An 18,968-nucleotide genomic window follows, 5' to 3' on the forward strand; every position below is an offset into this window, starting at 1 on the left:
TCTTATTCAAAGCTACATTGGTGCTGTCAGGTCCTCTGACCACTCCCGTTCCGAGCTGTTGTGAAAAACAAAGGATATTGGCATTTCTGTGCCTCCGAGCGGTGAAATTAAAAGTTAGTAAATTGACAGTAAAGCTCATAAAATCCCTCAAACATTGACAGAGGAGGCTACAGCTGATGGCACATTATAGTCATAATTACAATTACTCACTCTGCTAATGTTGACTAAGGGATACTCCAAACAGATACCAGGCTGGCCATTTTCTAAGTGTGTGGGCAAACATCTGCAGGATACATGTGTGTGTGCATGTGTTGATAATAAAAACACAAAAACACCCCGTTATCATTTAATAAAATCATATTTGACGGTTTTAAAGGGAAGAGTGGACTTGCAGGTTCCTTGTGCTATTGTTTTTATTAACGTTATCATTGCTATTATTGTCATCATTATTAATTGTAGCAGAACAAGATAAAATCAAAACACCCCTCAGCAATCATGGCTTAAGTTTCTTCATACTCAGCTGGAACAGAGAAAGACAGAGAGAGAGAGAGAGAGAAGGAAGATAAATAGAGAGAAAGAGAGGATGAAAGTGGAAAATCTTAATCAGTTTTTTTTTTCTTTGAGGACCATATGGAAGGTTTCAAGCAGCCAACCATATGTTGAAGGCTTTTGTCATGGAAATCATACTTTTTGGCACTTTTTCATTGCGCAGCCAAGCCGGGCACATAAATAGAAGAAAATAAATTAAAAAGAAAAAAAATACAACTAAAAAGAAAAACAGAACATGATCAAATCTTTGAGAATACACAGAGTTTGAAGGTTTTTTTGTTTGTAACTTACAACAGATAGCTTTTTAATCAAGACACTCCCTGATTCACGTGGCCACCCAGACTGCAATTGGTACCTGTATTTGTCTTTTTTTTTCTTTAAATAAAAAAAGACAGCATGAATAGAAAAAGAGCAATTAAATGTCTACATGCATTGTCATATTATTGCTGTGATATATTTACAAATATATTTACAAAATTATCAAAGAGGAACAATGTTTCCCTACGTCTAAATCAGTAGTTTGGAATCAAATTGTGCCTCCCTCTCTGCAGTTAGTATTTTCTCTGAGGACTAGCTGTAATACTCGCAGTTTTAGATAGAAGCCTACAGGTATAATATATGTCCAATCAATCTTTTTTTAATGATCTCGGTGCCTTCTGCCTTAATAAAGGTTTTGGAGATGCCTTATATGCCATGGTGAAATGTAAAACATAGAATAAGTTGGAAGCAGTGATCTCTGCATTAGTTCACTAATACAGCGACGTGTGTTCGGCAAGTTAATCAGGAGACAGGTGGTTTGGATGCTCTCATGCAGTGATTCAGCTGTAGCGGTTAGGCGAGCATTGACAGGATGATGGTGAAACGGGGAGGAGAGGACGGACAAACAGAGCAGAAGCTCATCTTTACGCTCTTTTATCCTCAGCATTGTGTTTTTGTTTTATTAAGGGCAAGCTCAGCATTACTATGATCGTGCCATCCATTTGGAATATGCAAATAGCTGACAGTGCATTTGCCTGCTGGTGCTTGACCTTCCCCTTGGAGGTCGCTCACCGACTCAATTACGCTCCCTATCTGCAGTCTGTCTGCAAACACCTGTTATCCTCCCACACTCCGCCACCCTCCGCCAATCCCACTTCAGCACATCTCATCCTCGCTGCGTCTGTTTAGAAGCAGTTGGGACAGGATGAGGACGGCTGTTGGGGTGGGGAGGGATGCGGGACAAATGATGTGGGAGTTAGAAGTGCATTACAGCGCGTCGTTTTATTGCAACAGTCTTGAAAACTTTCTCCACCAAGGCAGTTCACGTCAAGATCATTTTCATTAGTGCTGGTTAAGATGTACTTGCAGCCAGCTTTATTCTGCCTCAGAGATTTCCTTCAACGGCATGTGACACGTTTGGGATCGGTTGTGACTTTATTTAACTATATTTAATTGCTTTATTATGTCAGTGTGTTAAATGAGATTTATTGTAAACCTTCTAGCAATTCAGTTACTCAAGCTGCCAGAAGATATTTTTGCACCTGCTTGGTCTGAACAACAGTAATACTTTCAGGTGAATACGAACAGATTTTGATACTTTCTCACAATTATTATTGCTTTTTCACCTTTGCAGACTTGGTGTAACTTAATTACACCTACATTATTTGACTTGTTTTTACATCTACATCCATGTCTATGTCGGCCGTTTATAAAAATTCCTTGTCGCCTGAGATTTAAAGACAGAAAGTCCCGGAAAATCTTCAGTAATGAGGAGGAAGAGGAGGGGGAGGTGGACTTTGGAGAAACCGTGAGATAAAGTTGTTTCATTTTATTGCCCTAGGTGGAGTTATGATTGTTATACATGTCAATTGCTATGTCAGGTAAGTTATTGCCACAAAAACAAAAATACTTCTGCAGTCATTCATTTGAAGTCTTCTAGCGCTGCTACTGTACATTGTTCCTCTTTAAAAAACTAAGTCCCATGGACTCTCTACAGTTTTCATGCATATAAACATTTTCTTTGAAAATCAGCAGCATCTTACAAGGTCAATGGATGTTCCTTTTTTAAAAATTATAAACCATAAATAAATACATGATAAATAAGCAAGTCTTCAATAAATACACAAAATCAGGTAAATAAATAAATAAATAGATAAATAGGTAAATAAATAAAGTATTTACATGATAAATAGATGGTATGCATCTAAACCGTGGGCGGAGCTTTTAGCGACATATAAAACAGACAAACAGAAAAATTTGACTGTCACTTTGTAACTGAGGGTGGGTGAGTCCATACCTTCACTCTGAGGTAACACTGGCGGAGGGGGGGAGCACCTCGAACACTGGGTGAAGATTGCTCGTAAAGACTGGAGTTTATGGAAGCCACCACGGTGGAGGAAGAACAACGAGTTTTCATTGCTATAGACGAGTCAACCGCACATGGCACTTATTATAACGACGAGATCATTTGGTCTGGCTCTCAGTGTCTGTGCATCAGGGTGAGACTATGAATTTGATCAGGCGGAGTGCGTGATAACCTGTTCAACAGGCCAACGTTTTAAAACCACTGCTCTTGCAGAATTGAATTGGATGACCTATGATCTTAAATAGCTTATTTAACTCAGCTTTTTTTTTGTGAGTACCCACAGTTACAAAGAAGCATTTGATTAAGAAGGGATAATCAGCACAAAAAAATAAATTTAGAAAAATCAAATAGAAAAATAACATCCATTGAATTGAAACACTGGTGTGGAAAAGGGGTTTGTGTTTTTTACCTTTTAAAATGATCTCCCTTTTTTGCAAATACTGTCATAGTTCACATTTTCATAAAAAGTTCATGTTGGCAGTTGCAAAAGAATTCAATTCTTAGCAAATAAAAAGCAGCATAAAAATACAAGAGGTCATTTTGTCTCTAAAAAACAAAAGAACACTGTTAGTCCTTTTTTATGTTTTTTTTTCTTTTTTCATTACTATTTCCTATAAAATATCAGGATTCTAAATATTATTACTATTGATATCAATATCATATTAGTCATTGATAAAAATTCACATGCCAGGCCTCATATATTATCGTGTGTGTGTGTCTGTGTGTGTCTGTGTGTGCACGCATGTCTTTGTGTGTTTCCATGTTCCCACATCCGTGGCAAGCATGTTGCTGAATTGTGTACATCTATCATCTACAGTCTCTATTTGGGGGAAGGTTGTTTGATTGTATGTTTCTGTGGACGATTAGCTACTGTGCAGGGAAAAAAATCCAGCATCTTCTGAAATTGTCTTTGCCATAATCATTAGAGTTTCTTCACGTAATCTCAGTGAAAATATTGCTTTCTAAAAAAAGGGAAGAAAAAAGGCATGGAGGGCAGAGTGAACAGGGTTATTGGTTGTGAACCTACAACAGGGGTTCAGTGTTTTACTTCTTCCTTGTGGTTAGTTGTCTGATCCAGAGTCATCTTCGTCTGCAGAGCCCTTGAAGCAAGCTGACTCATAGTGCTTGTTCAAGTAGGACTTGAGAGCGAAGGTCTTATTGCAGCGCTTGCATCTGTAGTGTTTGAAGGCAGAGTGTGTTTGCATGTGGGCGCGGAGGTTTGAACGGTCAGCAAAGGCTTTGCCACAGTGGGCGCAGGCAAAGGGCTTCTCCCCCGTGTGTGAGCGCATGTGACCTTGAAGCAGCCACGGCCTGCTGAAGGCTTTGTTGCACACCTCGCACTTGTGCTTGAGGTCGTGGGTGAGGATGTGCATGGCCAGCGCTGGCATGGATACGTACACTTTACTACAGGTGGGACACTTGCGGGCCATCTTGCTGTCCAGGCTGCGATGCGTCTGCTTGTGTCTGCTGAGGTTGGAGGAGGTGGCGTACGTCTTGCCACACTCATTGCAGGTGTGGCGAGGCGTGCCGGCTCCCCTCTCCTGAGCCCCACCGTTGGCACTGCTGCTTCTGGAGCCTCCACCACGACTCTCCCCATCTCCCTTTCGCCTCGAGCGCCCGTCAGAGATGAAGAAGGCATCCATGGTGTAACCCTCGGCCAGGGCCTCCGATTCACCAGTGTAGAAGCCGCTGGCGGTCATGCCAGACTGCGGGCTGTCGGGGTGCTTCAGGTCAGGGTCACAGTACTCCCCTCCGCTGCTCACCTGGGTGTACAGGGGGTCTGACACTGGTGAAGCAAGCTTGTGCTCCATCTTCTTCTCCCCCTGGTATACAGATGGCGTGATGTAATCCTGGATGTATCCTGGACAAGAGAAACACACAAACACAGTTGGCCAAGGGTTGTGATGAGTAAGGACACAGTGACATGCTAATGATTACATGATTGTAGTGTTGCATGATGGTGAAAGACTGAGTGGCAGAGCTAATTTCATTTTTTCCACAACCCACAGGTTGTACAGACAATAGCTCAGTGATGCAGGGAAACGTGCAAGCTCAGCTGCGTTTAGAGAGGTTGCAATTTTACAATAAAGATGAGCGCTAGATAATAGCTCATCAAAGAAGTCTCCTGTGTAGGAAGATGCATATTAAAACCCATCATAAATGTAGTAGGCTCACTGACTGGCCCGTCCTTCACTGTGACTGCTGACATCAAAGAGAATTATGTTTTAAGACTAAATCCTAGAATAAAAATCTCCCCTTTTTTTACTATTTTATTTTAAAGCTTTTTATACAGGTTTAACAAATTAAATGTGTTTCTTTGCTTGTTGTGAAACAGACTAATGTGATACATGCATATCTAATGCAGGTCTTTTGTGCTACTTCTTCAAGCAGGTTTAAACATGATGCAGTAGAGCAAGGCCCCTAAGTGATTTAAACTGCGCAGAGCATGGTTTCAGAGTGATATATTTTATTGGCATCATTCAAGTCTTTCCTTTCTCTCCGAAGCAGCTCAGTGCTACAGGAGCTAGAAGGCTGGCTGGCAGCTAAATGCATCAAAACGTAACTCGATCTAGCCTTACGTTATGAATCTCTGGAGCATATACTACCTTCAGGCTTGATATTCTATAGGTTAAACATAAGCGAGCAAACATAAAATGTGGTGAAATTTCCTTCCCCTGACAAATAGTGCATAACTGCAGAAAAAAAGCCATTCCTGCACCATGTGCAGCAAGCAGTGGAAATTAGGTATTGACTTCTTTTTTAATGAAATTCAAAGTTTTGAAGTGATCAATAGGCTATCATCTGTAAAAATAGTGCAGCTGTTAGAACAGCTGAGTGCTGGAGAAGACAGAAATAATGCGAGGAACAGATCAAGTACCTGCAACACACAATAGCAGTCTATTGAGTGCGTGCTTGATATTGTGCAAAATGGCATCATGCACGTTTTTTGTGAAGAAGGTCACCTGTCTGCAGCAGTGAGCACACTGAAGTACCTCCAAGAAACAAGCCATTAAGAAATCAGTTGAAGTGCTCTCTTACTGCAGCGTCTCCATTCCCAAGGGTTTGAGTTCACACACCCACTTTGTCAAAGACATGACCATGACACCCGGGGACAGGGAAAACACCAGGCCTGCGCACACATTATTGTGCTGCACTGCATGGCTTCACTTTTTTAAATGCACAGATGGTGTTTGTCAGAAAGAGAGGAACACTTGTTTTCAAAACCAGATTATTAGAAAAAACACATGTTTATTTATCCTTTAAAAACATATTCTTATAATTACAGTTAAATAGGCAAGTGCTGCTTCTGCTTCAGAAATTAAATCCACCTGTTTTGCAGCCACACTATTAAATGTTATGAATATAATTGCATGCTACAAATCACAGCATGGGCTTTTTCTGCTTTTTTTTTTTTTTTTTTTATCAGCAAAGCATACTTTGCTGCATCAGTATAAGCAGAATTGTTTACTATGTTTCAATTACCCAAGGTCAGACACGAAGCTTTAGGACTCGAGCTGTATCAGCCTTTACAGCCCATAGACTCATTTCTGTAATGCAAAGCAAGCATGTAATTAATGGACCCTCTCAGCCACCCCTCTTTGTTGTTCGACAGACACTCAAGTCAAATGTCTCCACAATGGGGGGAAGAAACTCTCCTGGCACGGCAGAAGTGCTGATGTTAGGGATTTCAGCCACGCTGAGGATTCTTTTTTTTTTACCTTTTTTTTTTAACTCGGCATGAAAAGAACAATTCTTTTGTTAGAATTAAATACCTTTTGTCAAAATTAATGTTTTGCCTTATTGTGTTTTCTTTCTTTTTAATATAATGCATTATTCACGGTGTTGAACAATAGATTCAAGAACAATAGAGAGTGACAAAAATTATACAAATGGATTTCTAATTATTTTCAATCTTGCAGAAGGAAAACTAAAAAACAGAATTAGTGTAAGCTGCATTATATGATTAAATATATAAAAATGTTTTAACAGACATAATTTTTTTTAGTCTTCACCTGGAAGTTATTTAGAGTTTTGTAAACCTGTTCAGTCTCTTTTGCCCCGAATAACATTTTTTTTTTAAAATCCCCCGTCTTTTGAATTTCACCTTGTTGCTGACAAGGTTGAATAACAGGTGGGTATGAACACAGCATTTAGCCGTGGACCGTGAAGCCTCTCTCGCCATGCAAACATCCCGAGAAACCACAACAAAGACTCACATATGGCCCACCAAACGTGGCCACAAAATGGAAGCGGCAGGCTTAAAGCGGACCGTGAAAGTGAAGGTCGCCTCACAGCTCTGACGGGAGCTTAGTGCGAGCAGTGAGTGTGGTGTCCACAGTGCAGCTATGTGCCTTTCTTCGTGTTTACTGTACATCTGTCACGTGATCGGCCTCATTGCTGCCCCAAGCATTTTTGTCTCCCTTTTCTCCTTCCCCTCACTATCCCTTTAACCCAACTCCCCACCTCCCTCCTGGCTCTACTGTACACTGTGTTAATGTCTCTTGTGGCGGCGATAGGCCTGCACGGCTGAAACTCTAACCCCTGCTAGTTTTCAAATGCCCGGAAGGAAGAGAAAGATGTAGTGGAGCGATGGGGGTGGGGAGACTGTGCATGCTCCATTTGGATGGGAAGAGGGGGGCAAGGGAGGATCGGACCGTGATCGGAACTCAAGGACAATAACAGCTAAGGACAAATGTATCATCTGATGCTCATCGCTCATATTCATGAATTTTTTTAGTCCACATGATGACCAGATATAGTCAGCCCATGTGCGTTCAGCCACCACAGGTTGGTGCAGTCATACAAATACGTAACAGGAGCTTCTCCTGATTAGACACACGTTTTGCTCCCTATTTACATAAACTAATCCGTGGCTTTGACCTGAATTGTGTCTGTCCTTCACTAGAGTCAAAAAACAAAAGTCTGGGAGCACACTGGTGGGGGTGGGGTGCCTCTGGAGAGGATTATTTAGGATACCAGTGCAAAAATCAGCTGGCTTAATATAACATCTAAATTAATTTACATGCTACAAGCATGCTGTTGGCTGACTCAAAGGAAATTCTCACTCAACAACAAAGCAAAAGAAGATACCATCTGTGCTAAGTGTGGAAATATCAGGCATGCTGAAATCAGCACCGGAGCTGTTTACAGGCAGGAGCGCTAGCACATCTTTAACTGGAGCAGCTCGGACTGGAGGCATGTTAACTCACCATTCTCGCTGAGACGAACCCCGAGGCTGGTCACCGAGTCTGTGATGGAGCGTGCAAAAGTGAACGAGTCGTCCAGGTGGTGATGATGATTGGAAGTGGCCACATTGGACGAAGAGAAATCATCAAGCTTGATCTTCTTTACCAAAAATGAGCGGGGCATGTTTCAATGGATAAAAACACAGAGCTGAGAAAAACGCATGAGAGAACTGAAAAGACCCTTCTGAGGAAGCACACAAGCAGAGCTGGCTTGACGATAATCCTTGTGGTTAATGTGAAGACAAGAGCCAAAAACATAAGATAAGAAAGAAAATGGAAACCAGTGGACAACAAGGCTGCCGGCAATGCTGTGTGATACTCTCTGGCTCCCCCAGCTTCCCCCGGAAAAATAAAAAAATAAAAAATAAAAGCGATCCTGTTCAGCACTGGATAGCTCCTGTGATGCAGCAGGCTTAAGGGACCAGTGAGGAAGAGAAGAGATGGAGACAGACAGAGAGAGGAGGGAGAGAGAGAGACTGTCAGACTAGCTGAGATCAGCAATCACGCCAGCCTTTATATGGGGCACAGGCAGTGGAAGATCAGGTGGTGCTGCGAAATGGAGCTGCTTAGCTTTAATCCATCAAATGTCCCCGGGGACACACATCAAATTACTACTGAACCGTCTGTGCATTCGCACACAGACAGAGGAGAAAGAACACAGCCAGACCCCCACTGCCCCCACTGCTGCTCCCCCTCCTCCTCTCCTCCCCTCCCCCTTTCACCCCTCTTATGCTCCATGCTCAGAGGAGGAGTAAAAGAGGAGGGTAGACAATGGAGATGTGGATGAGAACACACTCAGTGTCCTGTCCCCCATTGTTTTCAGATGAAGTGGCACAGTTTATGTTTGTCTTGTACAGGCACGGCCTCCCTCATGTCACCTCCTTTACCACAAACAGCTTCAGATCTTTCCATCCCTTCGACACGCCGCACTGTACTCACATGCTGAGAGCACACATACAGTACAGAGGAGAGGCTATCAGAGCGTCTGGGAGAGCTGGACCTTTTTTAAAGCTGCACTGGATTCCAGCACTGCTGACAAGCTTGGCTACAGGGAAGTACAAGCGCCGCACAGCTCAGCTTCCCCCTCTCTCTCTCGCTCTCTCCCTCCCCATTACCAGTGCACAGATGTGTGTCCTGCCATGCGTGGCAGTGAATTATCTGATTAATTAATTACATCTTTTTTGATTAGGGTGAAATCCAGAATTAGATTCGTGCTCACTAAATTGGCTGCATATCTCTGGGTTGGTTTGTGTTTGTGTGAATTCATTAGCTCACACCGTGATTGTTATGCTGCATCATTTTTCATTAGAGATTTCATCACACGGGGAAAAAAAAGACAAAACAAAATCTTGCAGTTGCCTCACAAAGCAGAAAACACAAATGATGCACCTGTTTGATTCACTGTCAACAGGAAGCACTCGCATCACATCACTAGTTTGACTAAATAACATATTATTGTACAAATATGAGTCAAGACTATTAAAAGAAAATTGTTCCTCTTTCTGTTGTAAGTAACATCAGATTTGTGTGTGTCCATGTGTGCTTTGTTTGCTTTTCTCTTCCTGTGGCTTGAGCGGTGCTAGAAAATTCAGTATGATACAAAAGTTTCTCCGATATTTCTTTCACTGAACATTTTATTTATAAAATGTTTTATTTTTACATTTTATTTATAAAATGTCAGAAAATATTTTTTTAAAAACACCCACCAGAGATTCCCAAAACCCAAGGTAAAATCTTCAGATTACTTGTTTACTCTACATATCAGTGACAACCCCCAAGATATTCAGTTCAACAGCAAAAAAATGAAATACCAGCTGTGTAAAGCTTTTACCAGATAACATATTTGATAATTGATTGTGCATCAGGGTGTCAAATTATTCATAGTTCGGGGGCCACATATGGCCAGTTTTATTTTGGGTGGGTCAGACCAGTAAAACCACTGAATAAAAACTAATCTGAAAAAGAAGCTTCCTTTTTATTTTTTCCCTTTTTTTTAGAGTGAAGCCCTGAAAATGTTTAATGTAAAATCCACTTACAAAACAAAATGTGGGTCAGTTGAGATTTTCTAAGAAGAATTTTAAGAAGCACAGTTTCAGGTTCTTCTGTAGTCAGTCAGTAAGCTGTTATTATATGTGCGTGTACTTTTAACAGATCACAGTTGATCTACAAAATGTACAAAACTGCACAAAACTGTAGCTTGTAGAGTATTTTGAAACTGAAACAACAACAGTATTTTACTTATCTACAAACTGAACAGCTTTAAGAATTTCTTTTCAGTTTTCATGCTATGAAAAGCTATTTTGGTATGGCTCATTGGACCTTTCTCTTCTCCCTGCTTTTAATAATTAATTGAATGTCAGAATTAGCTGTGGTTAACTTACTGGCAATTAACTTGATTAATCTTTTTTTTTCTTTTATTTCAACATTCTGCCTTATTTAACTGGTAATACTATCACTTTTTTATTGATTGCATCTTGGATATTAACAGTAGTTGTTATAGACATTATAGAAGTCCAACATCAGGAGAACATGTTCAGTGTTTAGAGCCACTTGTGGATTCTCCTGAAAATGTCAGTTTTCTTGAGAACCCTTAAATATGGATTTTCCATGTTGATCATACTCTTAAAATTGAGCTTGAAAGTGGTAAAAGATGGTGTAGATTTACTCAGACGTCTCGGTGTGCCCACTTCCTGCGGGCCTCCTAAATCATATTCTCCACTAACGGTGACCCTGTGGATCGACCGCAGCGGGTGCCAAGAGTGGACGGTTTAAATCTGTGCGGTCAGGATTTATCACAAATATGTGATTGTACATTACAGGACAAGTTGACGCTGCTGTCACCAGGCTTATAGTCCACAGCCAAGGACGAGCAAGGTCAGGGGAAGAATAACTGTCTGAAACAACGAACTGCGGTGAAGTTTTGTTTTTCTGGTGAAATACGTCTTTTAGTAAACACTCTTTGGTATAAGTCATCTGAGGAAGTATTTCTCACAGTGTAATCTATTCTGACTGATCTAATTGCAGCTGTTTTCTTGTTGTGATAATACATTAATGTTGCAGAGAGAAAAAACAAACATCTGTGTAACTGCTGAGTTATTCTTCAGATTTCATTCCACAGAGCCTGGAGGTTAAATGAAGAATGAACCTTTCTTTGACTGATATTGACCTTTTTCTGCAGCTTCTTAAACCTGCAGTCTGTGTCTTCCTGAACTACAGCGCACCTCTGGCAAAAGCTCTTGTTATTCTGCTCTTTGTACAATGCAACAGAACATAGTGTGCAGTATGTCGTTGAAGCATGAACTTTAGATCTGATACGCTCAAGGAGTTGTTAGTTAAGGGTAACATTTATTTTTGTTAGGGAGCGATATGACTTTTTTTTCCCTACCCTCTTAAATCTTTTAATTAATATTAAAAAAGTTTTAAGAAAATAAATAAAAAATAGAGTCATCGCATCTTCCTGGACACCAAGATGAAGTGCCTAAAATTTCACTTGTAACTGATTTCAGTTTTAAGTGCAACAAAATGTTTACATTTTGCTGTTGTTTCCCAGAAGCTTTAAAAAGTAATGCTGTAGGACAAAGCCCAAATATTAAACAGTTAGGAAAAAAGTGTATCTGACATTTTACCATAAGTACTAAAAAAGGTGTCTTTTCTTAGTAAGTCTCCAATTTAGTCCTGGGCACATTGTTAAATACACCCATATTCAGGGTTTACAGAGAATGGTCCAAAAAAAAAATCCAATAAATTGAACTTTTCTGGAAAAAAGTGATTTGTTGATGTCAGAGGGCAGAGGAGAATGGCGGAGATGGCGATTCCCGTCATGAATGTGCAGCTTTCATATTTTGTGTGATGCTGTCATGTCAATAAAGACCAAAGGAGGGGTGTTTTCAGCACTTTGCTCAATCTATGCCACAAACAATAAAGGCAGTTGAGGCAAAATTGGGTCCAATCCATTTTGCTGCCTTATTGCAAAAATTCAGGCAACAACAAATTTTACAATTGTGTAAAGAAGCCTTAAAGAGGAATGTTAAGGTAGCAGTCAAAGGCCATAACATTAAGAGATGCTATGCAACAACTATATCAGTAACAGAAAATTCATGATTTGGAATAGTGAGTTGCTTTGAATCCTGACCTCAAACTAACTGAGATGTCACGGTGGGGGGGTGCTGTGATCTTGAAGTTTGAGACATTGTAAAAATTGTGATGAACAGAAACAGATTTTGGGGAAAGTTGTGCAAATCTCAAGAAGCTGCAGGAACCATTTCCAGATTGCACTGTGAGTCATTACTTCCAGATTTAAAAGCAGTTGGCGTGTTACTAGTTTAGTCTTAACTGTGTTTCAGTTTAATTTTAAATGAAATTATGATCAAACAGCATTTTTGAATAATCCAGTTAAGAAATCCAGGTACTTGCAAAGTGCATAACCTTTAATAAAGACAGACTACAAACTTCCACTAAGGTTGTAAATTACATCTACACATCTACACAAAGATATCTGGGTTTAGATTAGCTTATGACATTTTTGGGGAAAAAATCAAGACAATGTCTGCAATTTCTTTATTCTCTTTCAATCTGATATCCATGCATGAAGATTTATTGGACTATTTTGGACCATTTTACAGTAGTAGTGAATTCTTCAAATAAATTCTTGACTCCATATTTCAAACAGTTTGGCCAAGTTCCAACTCTGGTCAAATTTCCATGCAAATTATTGCAAATTAGAGTAACCCTGCTAACAAACAGACAAACTGTAAAAACGCTATAATGCTCTAATGCCGGTGAAAAACCGTCTTGAATATTGATATCGTCCACATCTGCCAGAATGATGGCTGGCAATTTGGCTTTGTGGAATAAAACCACCTGTAACTGGAAAAGGCATCAACCAGCATGTTTACACCAACATCTCATTAAATATTCTGTGCTCAGGCTGTTCCCCACATGGCTTTAATATGATCTGCTAATTAATTACTGCAACATTTAATCTCATATGAATTTTAATGTTAAATTATAGAATACATGCCACAAGTCTGCTACATGTTAGAGATGAACTGTGAAAAACAGCACCTCAAACATTTCTACAGCGGCACAACACTTTTTTTTTTTTGCCAGTTGTTCCACATCCTCGCTCTCCTCCTAATGCCAGAGTTCTGGGCCACTTATGGCCCCCAGACTCCCACTGACATGTGGTCAGTGCCTCAGGATGTTACCATAGTGACTGCACCCCCGAAGGCTGGAGGGGCTGGAGGGGCTTCTCTTCTGGTCAGATGGTGGGAGGGCTGAGATACTATCAGCCTTATTAACATCCTGTATGGCCCTCCAGGGTTATGGAGATGACCTGCCCAGCCACATAAATGAAGTCAGTCTAGTTGATTTGTTCCTTCACACTGCTTCACCACAGAATTACTCCATCCATTTATTTTATTACAGATGTGTCTTTTCTCCTGACATAATTAAAGAGTTATTGCACAGAAAACTTGATTTTTCACAGAGATTCGCACACATAAAACCTGAAACCTGAGCTGCTCATATAATAAGACTCAGTTGGGTTAGTGGAAGAAAAGCTAAGAGTCCATTAAGTGCAAACCTCTATTTTTTGCCTTACTTGAGAGTGTGAGTGACATAACAAACAATTGACAACAGAAAATGTGAACGAAACCTCGAGTGACAAAAAAAAGACATCCCGACAGACAAAACCCAAGACTTAAAGGATGAAGACAAAAAAAAGGATTATTTGTGTAGTAGTGTGGAGATATTTTGGCTATTTAAAGTCCAACCCAGAAGCAGAGCAGCATGCACTGCAAACTGTGTCGAAAGCATGTTACCACAAAGGCAGTTAAACACCACAACAAGACATGATGTCAATAAGCAGTGTCGGAAATGTTGGATTTAGGCAGCTGATTAAAATAACTGAGCTTCGTTAACGACTCCCTGGACATAAACATTTTCCACAGACAGCACTTTCCCAGCGGTACACAAACTGTAGAGACAGTTGAATGTCTGTGGCATCCTGTGGGGTCCTGAGGACATAGATGCCCCCTCTTCAATTTTACATAAAAATAATAATAATTTGCAAGGAATGATGAGCACAGATGCTAGAATCTAACTGTTCTGTTGGTGTACTAAATAAATTGGCAAAACCAAAACGGAGAAATGGCATCTTAAGGCATTAAAAAAAGAACTTAAATATGCAACATGCATTTATTAAATTACAAAGTACTTCTAATTTATTTCCTTATTCTGCCACAGCTCTTTCACTGCATTTGGTGCAAACCTTCCTTTTACACTGACAGTGATGAGACGTGGCTCAGTGAAGAAGGTCAGGAAACCAGTAATGAATGTGCTGTAGATTTCGAGTTTAACATGAAGTCTGAATGGACCTTAACTGCCTCCCCAGTCACACGGTATCTAATGCTGTTTGGCAGATAGTTCAGTGTATCACTCATGCCCTATTTGGCTTGTGTCTGCCTGTTGTCCTGTATGCATCTCCGAGCGTGTGTGCGTTTGTTGTCCACGGGCAACTGTTCAGTAAATAGGGCAATTAAGTGTGAAAAGCAGAAAGGAGCTAGCATGTTCCTATCTCTTTGGTGGGGGAGATAATTTATGCTAATAACATCTCTACTGCTCAAGCTGCCCAAAAATGATAGCAGACCCTTTTGGCTTCAGAAGAATCTTTTCATCCTCTTGGAGAAAAAAAAGTGGTTTCTCAACACCTTGCAAATAAGACAGCTGTGTGGCAGTGAATGGATCTCTCTCCCTCTCTCTCTGCCTTTCATCTCCAGATGATAATCTTTTCCCCTTCGCTGTCTTGTATGGTGGATGTTTGTTCTTCATTTAGCCTGTGGAATACTTGAAACCTAGTTCCCCCTCTGTCTCCTCCCTGCTCTCTCTTATAGCCTTACACCCTGCACACAATCTATCATCATTTTTTCTTCAAGTGCCGTCAAAGGAAGTCGCAGTGTGTGTGAATGTATTACTGTAAATAGTATCCTATGCATGAGTGATATTTCTTAATAACACTTAAATTCGAGCTCAGTATGCTGTTCATGTGACATAAATTCCTCTGTCACACAGAGGCTTTGGGTGGCTGTGGAGAGCAGGGGCCATGCTGGCAGTTCAATAAATAATCCCTGTGAAAGTGAGCAATAAACCACATGAAATCTCTACCTCAGTCAGGAGCTCCCATGTCAGCCACTAAAGGGAAGAAAGAAACAGCAGCAACGTGATGACCAGAGACCATGGAGTGTCAGGGAAATTCAGTGACTTGAACAGATGATACAATAAATAACCACTGGCGATGCGAAGCTGACAGGTACTGAGTTAAACTAATCTTAAACTACGTAGACAGATATGAATATGCAGACTCGGTAGTTTATTGGTACCAGAAGGCTTCTGGTTGTAGTCCACTTGTAGTCTTGAATGCTAATAACCAATCGTGTTTAAGCAGGTTTTGGTCACATGCAGTCAGACTTGGGTTGCAAAACAGGGATTTCAGTTAGCAAAATGTAATCTCAAAACCATTGATGCTTTAGCTCTTTGTTTAAGCTTTTACTTTTATTGTCTGCATTCACAAACCATTACCAGTGGACAGAACAGGAAGCCTTGGTCCAGATGGCTGCTGACTACACCAGAAGCCTTGGCTCTCTGATCTCAACTTTGAGGCAATGCAACAACATGATGTGACACCAATGGCTCTCCACATACTGCATATTTGGACCATTGGCATCAAATTCAAATGCACCAGGTACTGACTAAGTGTCACATTTGAATGACCCAGTGTTAAGAAAAAGCTTAGGTACCTAAAGTAAATACTTATTTTTTAAAAAAGGAAATAAAGTTTAAACCAAGTATCTCAATTTGTCTTTGTTCACTATAAAAAATAAATCCTGATCTAATTCAAGCATCTGATATCAAAGTAAAGCTTAACTTATTACTTTGTGCACAATAAATAGGAAGTTAACAGTGTCTTCAGTGCAATGGGGACCTCTATAGTCAAAAAACCACCAGTGTTTCCATTTGAAGAAATCTGTATTCACAGTATGACTCTGTTCTGGGACCTCCCCACACTTCAATGGATATATGTGCAGCAGGAGGAAGACTGCAGTACGGAAAAGAGCAGGCATCAGTGACAACAGATGACACTGAGTCAGTTAAGCTATGTACACAATGGAAGTGATTTATTCAATGGATATTGTTTTTGAAGTTGATGACCGGTCGCTTGCAGACATCCCTATTCCAATCAGTTAAAGTTAAGTTTTATTTATATACTACCAAATCACAGTAACAGAAACCTCAAGCTGGTAATTCCAGTTTCTGATTGCCTAGGCAACCCATAAATATATTTACTATACTTTCTTCACTGTATTCTTCACTCTCATTGGAAATTCACTTTGGTCACTGGCCTAGAAGTACAGAAAATTTCATCTGGGATCCCACCTACTTCTCATTTCCAGCACTTTTTTCCGCTCGTAAACACTTGCAGTTGCTTGCAGTAGCAAAATGTGATTCAGAACATTCAAAACATTTCCAAAGTGGATGTAGCTTTAGATGCAGTATGATCAGAAGAGCTAGGGTAGAGGTGGGTTGCAAAGTGGGTGGCAGATTAACAGCAATTGTAAGCAGACTTTATCTCCCGTAGCTACAGGAATTAGCACAGGTCATCTGCTAATCGGAAGGTTGGTGGTTTGAACCCTAGCTGCTCCAGCTTCATGACAAATATATCCAACCCCAGGTTGCTCTCTGATGCATCCGTCGAAGTGAATGTGTGTAAATGTTGGATAGAAAGTACTTACATGTTTTAAAAAAAAGTGCTTGTATTAATGGGTGAATGAGGGATTTTGAATAAAGCGCTTTGAGTGCCCAGGTAGAGTAGAAAAGCACTACATAAGAACCAGTCTATTTACCATTAGTTATTTAGAGGCTTATCAGCTAATGTGCCTGGCACTGAGATCAGCTGATCAGCAGCAACTGTAGCTGAGTTTGACTTTGTGGCCTGCCTGAAGTAATGCTTGATTTATAGATTACATAGTAACGTAGTACAGTTGCGGGATTGCTTTTTTCAAATTACAATTTGAAATGATTGCGTATGTTTGCTAATCCCAGTAATTACTGTAATTATAGACACAGCACTGACGTGTTTGTCTATGCTCAATAGACTTTGTGGTCCAGGGTGTGTTTGCTGGAGGTGTTTCCAAAGAGAGGGCTGATTTCAAAGTTGTCCTATATGTTGTCAATTCCCTGCTGATATCATAAACCTCCTGAATAAACTAGATTTTCTCAGGATGGTGTGAGAATTTCAGCACTTCACTAACAACAATATTAGTCTGTTGATTGTCAGTAAATCCAAGCTGCAGGCTGACAACTTGTTGATGCCGGGCAGGAAACTTCACAGGAGTAACTTTCCGAACACTGCTGGCTAATTTAGTTTATTGTGAAGGCTGGAAACAGGAAACAGCTTTGCTGGCTCTGTATAAGTGATTAAAAATCCTCACTAATTGGTCTTCTTTACTGTGTTTAATCCATGCTAAAACTGAAGTGTAAAAATGACACTTAACAACTCTATAAGAGGTGGCATGTGCCAACCAGCAGAGACTCCAGGAAGTTAATAATGCTCTCCAAGTAGTAGTCTGAATAAACCACATAAAGGAGGTAAATTTGTGAGTTTTGAAGGTGCTTGTTGGTGGATTTTAATACCTTCTAATTGGTAGAAGTCGTATTGATCTTCTTATCCTTGCAGAAATCCTATAAGCATATTTCTAAATTGTTAATCTGTCTTTAACAATGAATACATTTTGTGTAAACAATTGTGTGGTAGAGCAATTCTTCTTCTGCAAAATGTGTAAGTGTGTTCTTAGTAAAGCAATTTCATTTTCTAAGGCAGTAATTAAACCTTAACTATAATCGTCATCATCACACCTTGCTCTGATTTATCGAGAAATAATTGTACAGATAATCTTAGTCTAAATTAATTGGGTTAATTAATCACCACTGTGTCCTCGCCCTCCCTCAAATACAGGTATTGTAGGTCTTTTCACATTATGTTCCATCACAAAGGTCAGAGCAGTGGGTAATAGACTGTCGTTTCTAATTTGTACTTCCATGCAAAGGAAGAGCCAATGCATTAGTGAGATGATATCAGCCTGTTTAAAATTAGATAATAAATGGACGGATTTGCACGCACGCAGCATGAATGCAGCATGAATACAGCAGTCCGGCAGAAGGAGAAAGTCTGGAAAACAATTACACATGGGTTACTAATTTTCTTTTTGAAGATCCTCTACACCTGTTTGCAGCCAAGGGGACAAACAAAGATACTGGTTCCTGACATCCCGCCACGGTGCAGTTATATTAGAGAAAAATAAATAAATAAAAGAAACCTGCAACAAACAAATTTTCCACTAGGCAACACTGAGGCAGGCATTTTCAACTTATGTGTTTTTCTTACTGTGTCAGGGAGAGAGGTGAGATCAATTTCCACAGGATTAGGCTGCCTGGGGAAAATGATTGCTTTTTCTAATACTTAGTAACAATTTTTCAATTTCCTGTGGTCTTTGTTACTCTCAACATTTTTGCAAATGAGCAAAACAGAGGCAAGCAGCGTTGCTGCTCTGCGAACTTCACCTTGGGACCAAGCATCATTTGCATATATATTGAGAGCATACGTTTTTGGTTTATAATAGTCACCATTCTGGGGTGGGGGCGGGGAACCGGGGGCGGCTGGCAGGCATTCTGTCACCTGTTATGAGGCCCTTGTCCGTGAACATCCCTGGGAGACGAAAACAGGCGATAATTACGGTGCTGGGACTAAACTGGTGTTGTTCTCTCCCTTCACA

General features: G+C 40.3%; 1 protein-coding gene across 1 annotated transcript; it reads right to left on the reverse strand.

Annotated features, from left to right (window-relative positions):
- Positions 1 to 395: 395 nt before the first annotated feature.
- scrt2 (scratch family zinc finger 2) lies at positions 396 to 8,751 on the reverse strand. Its single transcript, XM_005930621.3, has 2 exons — positions 8,104 to 8,751; positions 396 to 4,754 (listed from the first exon to the last, which is right to left on the reverse strand). The coding sequence occupies exons 1-2, from the start codon at positions 8,261 to 8,263 to the stop codon at positions 3,955 to 3,957; spliced, it is 960 nt and encodes a 319-aa protein (XP_005930683.1). The 5' UTR covers positions 8,264 to 8,751; the 3' UTR covers positions 396 to 3,954.
- Positions 8,752 to 18,968: the final 10,217 nt, after the last annotated feature.

This window comes from Haplochromis burtoni, unplaced genomic scaffold (assembly GCF_018398535.1).
Source record: "Haplochromis burtoni strain Fernald_Lab_line unplaced genomic scaffold, NCSU_Asbu1 Contig_134, whole genome shotgun sequence".
Lineage (NCBI taxonomy): Eukaryota > Metazoa > Chordata > Actinopteri > Cichliformes > Cichlidae > Haplochromis > Haplochromis burtoni.

What these genes read in the sequence shown, in the direction of transcription:
- scrt2 (XM_005930621.3), bottom strand. Translation starts at nt 8,263, where the DNA reads ATGCCCCGCTCATTTTTGGTAAAGAAGATCAAGCTTGATGATTTCTCT. An exon ending in GGTTCGTCTCAGCGAGAATG is followed by an intron (nt 4,755 to 8,103) that starts GTGAGTTAACAT and finishes TCTCTTGTCCAG; the next exon opens with GATACATCCAGGATTACATC.